This window comes from Dama dama, chromosome 15 (genome assembly GCF_033118175.1).
Source record: "Dama dama isolate Ldn47 chromosome 15, ASM3311817v1, whole genome shotgun sequence".
NCBI classification, from domain to species: Eukaryota; Metazoa; Chordata; class Mammalia; order Artiodactyla; family Cervidae; genus Dama; species Dama dama.
Window position 1 is genome coordinate 57870891 of NC_083695.1, and position 14069 is coordinate 57884959.

The 14069-nt window shown below is 43.8% G+C and overlaps 1 protein-coding gene across 1 annotated transcript; it reads left to right on the top strand.

Annotated features, from left to right (window-relative positions):
* Window positions 1-1980: 1980 nt before the first annotated feature.
* Window positions 1981-13598, top strand: IFIT3 (interferon induced protein with tetratricopeptide repeats 3). The gene is made up of 3 exons (XM_061162137.1): window positions 1981-2148; window positions 2434-2536; window positions 11670-13598. The coding sequence occupies exons 2-3, from the start codon at window positions 2532-2534 to the stop codon at window positions 13123-13125; spliced, it is 1461 nt and encodes a 486-aa protein (XP_061018120.1). The 5' UTR covers window positions 1981-2148; window positions 2434-2531; the 3' UTR covers window positions 13126-13598.
* Window positions 13599-14069: the final 471 nt, after the last annotated feature.

The window sequence follows — 14069 nt, forward strand, 5'->3', positions numbered from 1 at the left end:
AATCAGCACCCTCATAACACAGAAACCGTCATGACACAACTTCCTTTCTCTCTGAGCAAAGAAGGCAAAAGATAGAGACACATTTTCCCTGGGCTGGATGTTTAGGGTTTCATGTCTGGCTATGCCAGGATTAAGCACCAGATTCTCAGTAACAGAGATGCCATGTGTTATTTTTGAAATGTACATTTTGTTGGGAATTCCTGGCGGTCCAGTGGTTAGGACTCCAGTTATGTGGTGCAGTCAAAAAAGCAAATAAATAAAAATTTACATTTTATGTGTCTGTGGTGTGTGGGGCCAAATGCAGGAGCCCCTTTTACCTGGATAACACTGTAAAAGATATAAAGGTATGTTACTTTATTACTACCAGTGGAACATATTGTTAAGTAAGACAACCAACAAAATTACATACTTTCCCAGGTACAGGTTACTTTCGCTGAACATAATACAATCTCTGAACTTGAAGTATTCTATGATGCTCCCTTTGTTGGGAAAAAACAAAAAAGTGTCAGTCTTGTTTGCTTTCTGCAGCTTCAGAATAGACGGAGTCTTTCTCCTAGGCAACTGACATTCCTTGATCTTCAAATCAGCCTTGAGAACTATCCTCCCTCTATCTTCATGGATATTTACATCATAGGAAATTCTATTTTAAAAAAAAATCTCTCAGGGTATTATCACTCCTTCAGAACGAAAAGCATAAATACCTAAATTTATCAGCTAGGCAGCTCACCCAACAATATTACATGTGTTACTATTTCCCAGTTTATAGCTGGGAAAACTGAATGATTGCTTTGGATCTCAGAGATCCTAAGTGCCCAGCGTTTATTCCAGGGCTTGGCTTCTTATATTTAGCATGGGGGCAAAAAAACTCAGGCTCAGTGATTTGATTCACGGATAATCCCAGAGATAGTAAATAACACAATTAAATCCAGGTGGCTCAGATGATAAAGAATTTGCATGCAATGCAAGAGACCTGGGTTCAATCCAGGGGTGGGGAAAATCCCCTGGAGAAGGGAATGGCAACCCACTCTAGTATTCTTGCCTGGAGAATTCTTATGGACAGAGGAGTCTGGTGGACTATGGTTCATGGGGTGACAAAGAGCCGAACATGACTGAGAGACTAACCATAGTGGGGCCTGAGCCACACACATCAAGGTGCAAATTGGCTCCCACAAGTAAGATGACTTGTCTAAGCTACTTTTTACAACAGTATTTCTTGAGCAGTCTTTCACATCATGTGCTTCCAGAAACCCTTAAGTGAGAATCTCCAGTCCAGGTTGGATGTATGAGACAAGTGCTCAGGGCTGGTGCACTGGGATGACCCAAAGGTATGGGATGGGGAGGGAGGTGGGAGGGGGGTTCAGGATGGGGAACACATGTACACCCATGGCTGATTCATGTCAATGTACGGCAAAAACCACTACAATATTGTAATTAGCCTCCAACTAATAAAAATAAATAGAAAAAAATAAAAAACTTAAAAAAAAAAGAATCTCCCCCCAAAAAGTGAAAGTGTTAGTCACTCAGTCCTGTCCCACTCTTTGCAACACCATGAACTGTAGCCTGCCAGACTCCTTTGTCCATGGAATTCTCCAGGCAAGAATACTGGAGTGGGTTGCCATTCCCTTCTCCAGGGGATCTTCCTGACCCAGGAATGAAGCCGGAGTCCCCTGCATTGCTGGAGGATTGTGTACCAGTTGAGCTACCAATGAAGCCTTCCCTTCTCCTACATACTATTAAATAATGCAGTTTCCTGGGACGCACCCTAGCATTCGGGTTAGATTCCTGAAATCGCAAGCTTTATTTATTTATTTATTTGCCACTACACACTGCTTGCGGAGAAGGCAATGGCACCCCACTCCAGTACTCTTGCCTGGAAAATCCCATGGATGGAGGAGCCTGATAGGCTGCAGTCCATGGGGTTGCTAAGAGTCGGGCACGACTGAGCGACTTTACTTTCACTTTTCATTTTCATGCACTGGAGAAGGAAATGGCAACCCACTCCACTGTTCTTGCCTGGAGAATCCCAGGGACGGCGGAGCCTAGTGGGCTGCCGTCTACGGGGTCGCACAGAGTCGGACACGCATGAAGCGACTTAGCAGCAGCAGCAGCAGCAACACACCGCTTGTGAGGTTTAAGGTCCCCCGCCAGGTATGGAACCTGCACCACCACCCCCCCCCCCCACGATGCTCTGTTCCCCCAAGTGGAAGGGGGGAGTCTTAACCACCAGACTGCCAGGAAAGTTCTCAGTCATGATTTTAAAGGATTTGCTTCTACTGAGTCATGATAGATTTCAGCTTTGTTGCCTTTTCCTCCCCTTGATTTCAACACAGCTTCACTTTCCATTTCTTCTTCTGTTTCATAAAGGCAGTCACTCAGAAACTGAGAGAAAGCATCAGCTGACGCATTCTCCCCACCCCACTTCCCTTTTAATAGCTCCTTCAGTCTTTACTTGAGGCAGACTCGGAAGAGTTCTGAAGAGCAAATCAGCTTGGACCCCAGCTATTCAGAACAGCAGAGAGCAGATCGCCATCATGAGGTCAGTGAGATAAGATGCAGGCAGCCTCGATGTTGAATGCAAATTGTAAGCCGAGCTTCTCGAGTGCAGGCAGGTTCCAGAGTTTGTCCTGTGCTTGTGGACTAAAGTTCCTGTATCAGTATGGGCACCTTTTATTTCCGTGACTTTTTCTGGTGTGTGCACTCAGACTCCCTAAGCTTCACGGGGAGGGGCTGGGAGCGGGGAGCTGGATGAGAGGGAGGCTTGGCAGGAGTGATTAGATCCAGTCAGGCACTAAGTTTGCAGATTCAAATTTAGATCTAAGCAAATTAACTCTTTGGGGGGCTTTTCTGTTGTTTTCTTTAAAAGAACGAAGAGGCTTTCTGTCATTCTAAAAGGAAGCATTTCTTTTCAGCAGATGTTATTAAAGATGAAGTTGGTAGTACAAAACCAAGTCATATTGGGAATTCTGCCCTGAAAATTTGATCACTTCAAGATGGGAAGTGGGAAAAACAATCCTTACAGATGGACTTTTTTTTCCATTTCTTATATGAAAACAAACCCGAAGCTTAGAGTTTATTTTTATTGCTGTAATGAGAGCTTGTGAGCAACAGAAAATAATTTTTCTTCAAAACATAAGGACGTAATTGCTTTCCTGTGTGTGTGTGCTTAGTCACTCAGTTGTGTCCATGTCCATAGCCCACCAGGCTCCTCTGTCCATGGGGATTCTCCAGGCAAGAATACTAAAGTGGGTTGCCATGTCCTCCTCCAGGGCTTCTTCCCAACTCAGGGGTCGAACCCAGGTCTCCCAGTTTCTTTCCTAGTACTGATCTAATTTCTAATGAATGAAAGCAGAGCAATGATTGCCTGGGGATGGTGGAGGGTGGGATTGGGCTTGACTAGCAGGGCACACCAGGGATGATACAAATAGCCTACAAGAAGGTAGTGGTGGTGGTTACATGGGTATATTCATTTGTCAGAATTCATCAAACTACCCTTTAAGTGGGTACATTTTAGTATATGTGAAGTATAATCTTGGTAAACTTGATTTTAAAAGATATGCATAGATCTGCCTGAGTTCTACCATCAGATAGAGCCGGAAAAAAGGGAAAACTTTCCCATCAAGCACCAATGGGAAGGAATTGAGAAACCGATTGACTGGGGAGGGGGCATCCTAGTGACCATTCAGGGAGCGAGTACAAGCAGCCCCAAGGGCTCCCAGACGCTCTGCAGGCTTGTATCTGGGGATGGGTGGTTAGAGGAATTTACCGCCAAATGCCCCAGATCACCTTTCCTACATGATGGGCTCCCAGTTATGAGTATGTGAACGGTGTCTGCATAAGTGAGTTGACCAGAAAAACCTAGCCCTGCCCTGTGCCTTGGTATCCCGTCTGCCTGAGAAATTTGGCAGTGACCTGTGCTTGGGTGTGTCCAAAGTCACTGACCCAAGGAATTCTGAGAGAGGCTCTCTGGACTATGGTGGACTGAAGCCCACATCAGTGTGCCTGCTCCCAGTTGTTGTTGTTTAATTGCTGTCATGTCCGACTCTTTTGTGACCCATGGACTATAGACTATAGCCTGTCAGACTCCTCTGTCTGTGGAATTTTCCCAGGCAAGAATACTGGAGTGGGTTGTCATTTTCTTCTCCAGGGGATCTTCCCGACCCAAGGATGGAACCTGGGTCTCTTGCTTGGCAGGTGGGTTCTTTACCACTGAGCCACCAGGGAAACCCTGTTCCCAGAGGCTGTGATAAAAATTGCCAAACTGGGAAGCCACCTGGGGAAACACCTCATACCTGTGGCCTGACTGATGAGTGCCTTCGTCTGCCCAATCCACTGTGGAACTGTGGGCCCCCTTGCACACGCAGAATTCACTTAAAATGATAACAAACACTGATATGCCAGTGACCATGGCAGTAACAGTTTTAATGTGATCAGTGGTTGTCAAGAGGTCTACAAGCCTTATATCATCCTACCAATACACCAGGAAGGGAACCCTATTATTTTTCACTAGCCTCATTTTGTAGATGAGAAAAATGGGTCTCAGAGGGCAAATTACTTGGCCAAAAGGTCACATAAAAAGTAGGTGTCAGAGCATGGTCATTATTCAGGAGCCACACTCCAGTGCTAAGCATCTTCTGACTCTGGTCAATAGGGCAAAATGTCTTCATCATGTTTATGTAAGAGAGGAAGGGCAGAGACTTGAAGGTCTAGGCCCTTGGGGTCGCTAGTTGGAGAGGGAGGACTATTCCTTTGAGTGCTCAGAACCATGCCTTAGATAAGAGTAAAAGTGGATCTCCCTAGGGTACGGTCTCCTATCATTTGGTTGCAAGAGAAAAAAAAGGTCATTTAGAAGATATCTTCTAAAATGGCCTAGAATAAATTATAATTATGCTGATTCGGTGTTTGCTAATAGATTAAATATGTATTTCTTAATTTGATAATAAATCCATCTTACCAGTTCATGCATTTTCATTTCTGTGGCTCTTTCTGATCTACAGAGTCAGGTGCTGAGGACGTCCTCCCAGCAGAGCCAGCAGCTGGTAGCTGAGAAGGGATGGGAGCTGAGGAAATGAGGCTAAGTGATGTGATTCAAGAACTTTCCCAGAGGCTGGTCAAAGAGAAGACTGAAATCCAGGCTTTCTGGGGTTATTTTCCTCTCTTCCAGATTGTTTGACTCACTGTTTAATACATTACATGATCTCTCATAAGTAAATGGGAAACTTCAAAATACCTCCAGGGACTTCCCTGGCGGTCCAGTGGGTAAGACTCCACGCTTCCACTGCAGGGAGCATGGGTTTGATCCCCAGGGAACTAAGATCCCACAGGCCACACAGCCAAAAACCACAAATCAAAACAAAATAAAGGAGCTCCAGGACTATGCTCCTCAAAATGTGATACAAGGACTCCTGCAACAGAATTTCCAGGATGCCTGTTAAAATGCAGAGTGCTGAGCCCAGGTCCACCCCCAGGCTGCATCTGAGTCTCTGGGAAAGAGAGCCTGTAATATGCACAGCATCCACAATGCCTTCTTTCAAACTCACAGGCAGTTACAGAAGCTGTGTAGAAGGGCACTCCCAGCAGGGAACTGAATTCAGCTCTGCATATTCAGTTTCAGTTTCTCCTAGGCAGGAATCTCACTAGCACTGCCTCAGTTTTGTTTTCCTTTTCTGTTTTATACAAGCACAGACCTAGCAGCTAGCATCCTGAGTGGGAACCTCCTCTGCATTTGCTTGTGATCCACAAGCAGAAAATAAAAATCTGCCTGAACCCCAGCTTTTCAGAATTGCAGGGAAACAGCCATCATGAGGTAAATATTCTCTGCTTCTCTGATAGGAAGTTGAGAATCTCGTCCAAATCTTGAGTGCGAAGTCCTGAAGTATGCTAATCCAGTGTTTGCTAATAGATCACACAGGCATTACACTCATTGGATCGTAAATCTCTTGCCTACTCGTGCACTTTTATCTCTGTGGCTCTTCCTGTACAGAGTCAGGAGCTAAGAGCTTCCTCCCAGCAGAGCTAGCAGCTGGTGGCTGGGAGAAATGAGGGGGTTAAGACAGCCTAGGAGGGCGTGCTCAGATCCCTTCAGCAGCAAAATCTGGTCCATGGGAGCTGGGGCCTGGAGGAACGTTGCTAGGCGGGCCCAGTTCCTTCTTTTGTTTCTATATTTGAAAGGACTAAATCAGAGGTTTGTGTGTTTTGTTGTGGCTATCCTGGTAATTTTTAAAGCAATTCCTTCTCAGGAAATGTGCTAAGGATTAGTTCAGTGCTGTAAAACTTCATGACGAGACTGTTTTTGCCTTGAAATCTGCCCTTTCAGGACTGGGGAATATGTCTCTCTGAACGGTCTTCTTACTGACCTTCTAGACAGGGAGTAAGTGTCTCAGAGACACAACTTAGCGACTAAAAAACAACAACTATATACATATATATGTGTATATGTATATGTATATGTGTGTGTGTGTGTGTGTGTGTGTGTGTGTGTGTATAGAGAGAGAGAAATTATTTAAAGCAACTTGCAAAAACACATGAGCTAAAGGAGTAACTGATGATACTTTGGCAAGTGGAGTATTGGTTTTTGAAAAGACAATGGTACTTTTTAAAATTAAACCAGAATTATCTTCAAATGTTTTATTTTGATCTACTCAAATATGTTAACATTTTCATAAACATCAATTACATATGACACATGTAAACATATCAACTAACATACAGTTAATATGTAATAAAAAAACAAAAGGTTTTGGGGGGAACTGAGTATTTCATGTACCTAAACTATATAGAAGTGACCAGAATGTCTAAGATAATTCTTTTTTAAAATGCTTATAATTGATATATAAAACTGTAAGATATTGAAAGTGCACACTCTAGTGATTTGATATACATATACGTTGTGAAAGGATTCCCCCATCTAGTTAATTAACATATCCTTCACCTAATATTTTTTTTTGGGGGGGTGAGACCATTTAAATTCTACTCTGTTAGCAGATTTCAACTATACAACAGTGTTATCAAGTGTACTCACCATGTTTCACATTAGCTCCTCCAACCATATTCATCTTATAACTGAAAGTTTGTGTTCTTTCACCAACCTCTCCTTATTTCCCCCTATTTCTTTTGTATATTTATCATAAATTTTTGCTTTTTGGTTACCGTGAGGCTTTTTACAAAACATCTTATAATAGTATATTTTAAGCTGATAACAAGTTCAAACACATACTAAAACTCTACCTTTTTAACTCTCTCCTCCTCCCATAGTTTATATTTTTGTTGGCACAATTTGTATATTTTTACCTAGTGTGTACATTAACAAATTGCTGTAGTTATAGTTATTTTTAAAACTTTTTCCTTTTAATCACTAGATTCACAAATGATTCACCCACTAAGGCAACAGTATTTTAATGCTAACCCCCAGGACACTGGCTCTGGGTTTCATGTTTTCTTCTTATCCAGATCTCAAGACTCCCAACCCAATATACTTTGCTCTAAATCATACTTCCAGGGGAGATCAGGTATCAAATATCTAAGCAAACTGGCAACCCGGGGCGGAAGGCTTAGGGAAAAATCAACAGACCTGATTTCCAACATTCAATAGGTTTTGTAATCATGAAGCCACATACAGAGCTGGCTACCCCCTTGAATAAATTGTTCAACATTACCACACATTTCTTAACATGGCCAGCTTCAGCACTGGTGAACTCGTGGTACGGATGGAATATCCCTAGGAGTTCCATACTCTAGGCTCTCTCACAGGTTTAGGAATATTGAGTGGGCTTTTCTGCTTGCCCTACTTTCTTGAGCAATTGAGATCTTCTGAAGTTTATGGACAAGATTGGAATATGTTTCATCTTGGAAGAAGAATCTTTATCAATCAGTGCTTTTAAACTTGATTTGCAAAGATCCCTCTGGTTCATCAAAGCCTGCTGTCTGCCCCTACGATGCACCCCCACTACTACCCTTGGGGGGAAAAAAGTGTTATCAGACTGGCAAGGTGATTTCTGGTTCTGCTGAAATGAAAACATCCAAGGTCACCTGTCTTTCTGCAGACTCACTGAGAAGTTGGATGTATATTCTCTATTAATCCTTAGAGTATTCAACTGTTGTTCTCAGGCACTTAGATAATACCTACAAATCTGCAGACACATTTTATTGATCTGAAACTCATGGTTTCTTTCCCTCTAAACTTCCTAATTGGGCAGTCAGCAAAGTTAACGTGTTGAAACACTGAAATGCCTTTATAATGCATTAATTGCATAACAGCTATAGACAGATTTGTTCAGTGATTATCTTTATAACTTATATCTTCTATTTATTTTCTAATATTGCTACACTTGATCAATACTGCTAACCTGAGTTTTGACCTACTGTCCTTCATACACGACAGCTAGAATCCCCAGGAGAAGCCAAACTGAAAAACCCTAAATGGAGAGGGAAGATTTTAGCACTGTGGTGCTCTAGCAAGGGACCAAGAGAGTGAAAAGGACTGCCCAGAAAAGAGGCACACACATAAAGGGATATCTGCATAGACAACACTCCTCGCTTGCCTTACCTTGGGTTGATTCCCTTGCCTCTGCATCTCTCACTGTAAAGCACGCCGCATGCAGTCACTGCATCACAAACGGCCTAGGTGAGCACTGCGGGAGAGAGACAGGAAGTTGATCAGAGCCCTGGCAGCAGTGGTGTGTGGGCCACTGCTGAAAAGTGACAGTGACAGTCACTCAGTCATGTAGGACTCTTTGTGACACCATGAACGATACAGTCCATGGAATTATCCAGGCCAGAATACTGGAGTGGGTAGCTTTTCACTTCTCTAGGGGATCTTCCCAACCCAGGGTTCGAACCCAGGTCTCCCACATTGGGCTTCTCTGGTAGCTCAGCTGGTAAAGAATCCGCCTGAAATGCAGGAGACCCCGGTTCAACTCCTGGGTTGGGAAGATCCGCTGGAGAAGGGAAAGGCTACCCATTCCAGTGGCCTGGAGAATTCCATGGACTGTATGAGTCCGTGGGGTCGCAAAGAGTCGGACACAGCTGAGCAACTTTCACTGCAAGGGCCAGTGCTGGGCCGCGGTAAACTGCCAAATACAGTCAATGGTTCCTCTTACAGAAAAGTGCGTTTGACAATTTAAAGAGCTTTCCTTTATTCGGAGGTTATAGGCTCACTTCTTCAGTGATAATAAAAGTGCTTCCTTTCCTTTTCTCTTTTTTAAATAAAATTTTAGCAAACACAGATGGTTGGTGCCTTTTCAGATGAATTTTCTCCCTATGTCAGTGTTGCCAATAAGTTGGCAGCCCTGTCTGTTTCACAACAATTTTCTGAAACTATGCTAGTCCATGAAATCCAAAATTGTGGACAATGGTGGGTTTAATGATTCTGGAAGTTCTTTCCAATTTTATGGTGCCAATAATCTACTGATAAAACAGGAAGAGTACAACATCCATAAATTATACCCTAAGCCCCAGGAAAATATAGACATGAGAACACATTTTGAGAACTTAGGTAATTTATTTAACTAATTAAGGCAAATGATTTCCCTTGGTATCTTCCAACTACAAAACACAAATGTGTCCATCTTGTTTGTCATTTTTCAAAACAAATTTATTCTTTCTGGGGATCTGGCCTATCTAGAGTGACTGCTTCAATCAAACTGAAACCAGGTCTTCATGGGTCTTTGTGTCACTGTAGGGAGGTGTGGAAAAGAACAAAACCACGTAACACAGTGGCAAACATCCCTGGGCTTTTGTTTCTTTCTTTACGTGGTTCCTAACCAGACTGTGAGCTCTGAGGGTCAGAGATTACCTTTATTTTTCTCAGCATCCCTAAACACTAACAAAGTGACACAGAGAGATAGCCTTGTGAAGGGTCACTGGATGGCTAAATAAACCTGACTTCATAACTGAAACAGGCAAGAGAGGCCTCAGTTCCTCCAGCTGTGGTGCTCTCCTCTTATCCACCTTAATTAACCTACTTCCTGCACAGCTGCTCACACGATAGAAGGGATGGGCTTTGTGGGTTTCCTACATAGACCATAGATGTAGAAAGGTAAATCCAGGAAGCAAGACAAAGTGCCGTCTCCTCTGTCTTGGAAAACTTAAAGGTATGAATCAGTGAGAGCTACACACACAGATACTACAGGTTGATGTCAGCCCCAACTCACGAAGGCCGGACACAAGCAAAAGGCATTTGCCAAATGCTGTTGTTCCAGGCTCTCCCCGTGTGTTTGCTGGCCAAGAAGTAAAGTATTTTGAGCACTGCAGTGGTGGGAATCCATTCAACCAGGGATAAACCTAAAGGTCCATTCTGGTTTCACTGCTGAAAAACATACAGAATAACATACGAAAGCCAGCTGAGATCAAATGTATAAGCCCATTCCTGGTACCTTCCCACTTGAGCTCTGAGGAAAGCTGATGACCACAGTGCAAGGCAAAGCTGGTAGGTGGGCAACCGAGAATTCTCCGTCCCAGGAATCCATCCTACATTAAGGATGCAAAAGCTAAAGAAAAAGAAGACTTTAGTGAATTTTGAGCTCAAAACGTTTTTCTGTGTTATTCTGTATATTTTTCAGCAGTGAAACCAAAATGGATCTTCAGCTTTATCCCTGTTCCTTGTAAGGGAAGAAGTTTTGTATAATTGGACACATTTTGGTTTACCCTCATTGAGAATTTTAACCTGTTTTTGTATGACTGCTACAATAATTTTGTAAAAATTTTATTTATTTATGGCTGTGCTGAATCTTCGTGGCTGTGGAGGCTTTTCTCTAGTTGCTGTGAGGGGGGCTACTTTCTCAGAGTGTTGGCTGCTCTTGTTGAGGAGCATGGGCTCTAGGACATGTGGGCTTTAGCAGTTGTGGCTCCTAGGGTCTAGAGCACAGGCTCAATAGTTGTGGTTCAGCGACTTAGGTGCTCCACAGCATGTAGGGTCTTCCCGGATGAAGGATAGAACCCGTGTCTCCTGCATTAAGAGCCAATATACTGAGCCACCAGGGAACCCCAATAATTTTTAAACATATTTCTTTTACCAACTTAAAAAAAAACTTTTCAGGACAAATTTCTTATACTCTACTTATTTGTTTAAATAAAGATTCTCAGCTAAGGATGGTTAACATACGTATACACACATACACACACACACACACACACACACACACACATAATGATAGAGACAATATGAGGGCAACAGAGAGAGAGATTTACTCTAAGGAACTGGCTCAAGTGATTATGAAGGCTGAGACAGTCTATGATCCCCTGTCTGTGAGCTGCAGACCCAGGGAAGCCAGTGGCATAAATCCAGTCTTGAGCCCAAAGACCTGAAAACTGGAGGGCTGACGGTGTAAGTCACAGTCAGAAGGGAGGAGAAGACCAACGTCCCAGCTCACGCAGACAGGCAGAGATAGCAAAGTGACCCTTCCTGGGCCTTTTTGTTCTACTCAGGCCTCCAACAGACTGGATGATGTCCAGCCACACTGGGGAGGGAAATCTGCTTTACTCAGCCAACTGATTCAAATGCTCTTCTCTTCTGGGAACATCCTGGCAGACATGACCAGAACTAATGTTTAACTTGGTAGGCTGGACATCCCAGGGTGCAGTCAGGTAGACACACAAAATAACCTGTACTTGCATCTCAGGGTACCATAGTTGGCAGGTGCACGTCACAGTGACTATGTTTACTTTCTCCACAGTGAGGACAACAAGAATTCTCTGGAGCAAATCCTTCCACAGCTGAAATGCCATTTCACGTGGAACTTGTTTAAGGAAGAAACTGTCTCTCATGACCTCGAAGACAGAGTGTGTAACCAGATTGAATTTTTAAACTCTGAGTTCAAAGCTACAAAGTCCAACTTGTTGGCCTACATAAAACACTTAAAGGGTCAAAACGAAGCAGCCCTGGAATGCTTACAACAAGCCGAAGAGTGCATCCAGCGAGAGCATGCTGACCAGGCAGAGGTCAGAAGCCTGGTCACCTGGGGAAACTACGCCTGGGTCTACTATCACCTGGGAAGATTCGCAGAAGCTCAGCTTTATGTTGACAAGGTGAAACAAGTCTGCCAGAAGTTCTCAAATCCTTACAGTATTGAATGTCCTGAGCTGGACTGTGAGGAAGGGTGGACACTGGTAAAGTGTGGTGGGAAAAAAAATGAAAGGGCAAAGGTGTATTTTCAGAAGGCTCTGGAAGAGAAACCCAACAACCCGGAATTCTCCTCTGGACTGGCCATCGCAATGTACTACCTGGATGACAGGCCAGAGCAGAAGTCCTCTGTGGACATTCTGAAGCAGGCCGTTGAGCTGAGTCCTGACAATCAGTACATCAAAGTTCTCCTGGCCCTGACACTGCAGAAGATGAATGAACAAGCTGAAGGGGAACAGCTGGTTGTAGAGGCTCTGGAAAAAGCTCCTTGTCAAACAGATGTCCTTCGCAGTGCAGCCAAATTTTACCAAGGAAAAGGTGACCTAGACAAAGCAATTGAACTGTTGCTAACGGCACTGGAATCCATACCAAACAATGCCTACCTCTATCACCAGATTGCATGCTGCTATATGGAAAAAGTCAAACAAATTCAACATACAGGAGAATCTGAAGCTAGTAGAAATGGAGAGAAGATTGAAGAACTAAGGGAACATGCTAGAAACTATATGAATAAAGCGATTGAGAAGGGACTAAATCCTCTGCACGCATATTCTGATGAGTTCCTGGAAAATGAAGAACGCTATCAGACAGCTTTCAGTAAGGAGCTCCCAAGTACCAAGGAAGAAGAGCTCCATCAGCACGACTGCAGTCCTCAGGAGGATCGTGAGATATCTGAAGACACTGCAGTCCAATGTTCTTTAGATGGTTTATCCATAAGCACAAAATCAACTGAGAAAGAAAAGATGAAATTCCAGCTACAGAATGTAGCTAAAAACCAGCTACCACAGAATGTAGCACATTTCTGGTCTCTCCAAGGCTTAATTCACAAGCTGAATGGAGAGCTGCTGCAGGCGGCTGAATGCTATGAGAAGGCACTGGGCCACCTCCTAAGGAACAGCCCTTCGGGCACAGGTAGCATTTTCCTGCCAGCAACTGAGCATGAAGAAGGCAGTGAGGAAATGGAGCAGGATGCAGACAGCTCTATACTCAGAGAGCTTCCCGACCCCTGAGCTGAGACAGAGAGGAAGAAAAGGAAGAGAGAGTCAGGGAGCGGGAAGACTGACATTGTAGGGAGGAGGGTGGGAAAATACATCCCCAATCTGAGCTTACTGAGCAAGATGGTCCTGCTTATCGCTTTAAGGCATGTTTCTAGAGAGTGGCTTGCTCACGACTGTCTTCCCTGTCCATACTAGCTACACACAGTTCTCTGGTCTGCAGTTCTTAAACTGCCAGCAGAAACAGTGCTTCAGGCCTGCATGAGGCATTCCGTTCTCCAGACAGCCCTGTGTCTGCCCTTCTTGCCAGGGTCATAACTGGCGACTATCAACATAATCTCATGCTCTTCATCCCATTATTATCCAGGCTTCTGGGCCCCCTGGAAGACTAGCTTCTGACCAACCCTGGAATGTTCTTTATGTCTTGCTTTTGGCTTCAGCTATATATTATTTTTGTTACTGATACTACAATAAATATATATTGTTGATTTGCTGTTGTTGTTTAGTCACTATATCCAACCCTTTTGTGAGCCCACGGACTGCAGCCCCACCAGGCTCCTCTGTTCATGGAATTTCCCAGGCAAGAATACTGGAGTGGGTTGCCATTTCCTCCTCCAGGGGAATCTTTCCAATCCAGGGATAGAACCCGTGTCTCCTGCATTGCAGGTGGATTCTTTACCACTGAGCCATCTAAGAAACCAATATGCTTGATAGTAACACTATAATCAATTTTAAAATTTCAACTTGGGATAGATTTAATTGTATGGTTTGTGGGTGTGTGTGACTAAGAGTGACATCAGTTCTCAAACTTTCTCTTGCAATGGATGGTAAGTAATTGCCACTGCCATCCTAGGCTATTCTCAACACACCCATTTTAGCTTCTCTTTGGCACTAATACCCTCACCCTGTAGCCAGTCCATCTGTGGGCTCTGGGAACTGGGACTCTCATTCCAGCCCAG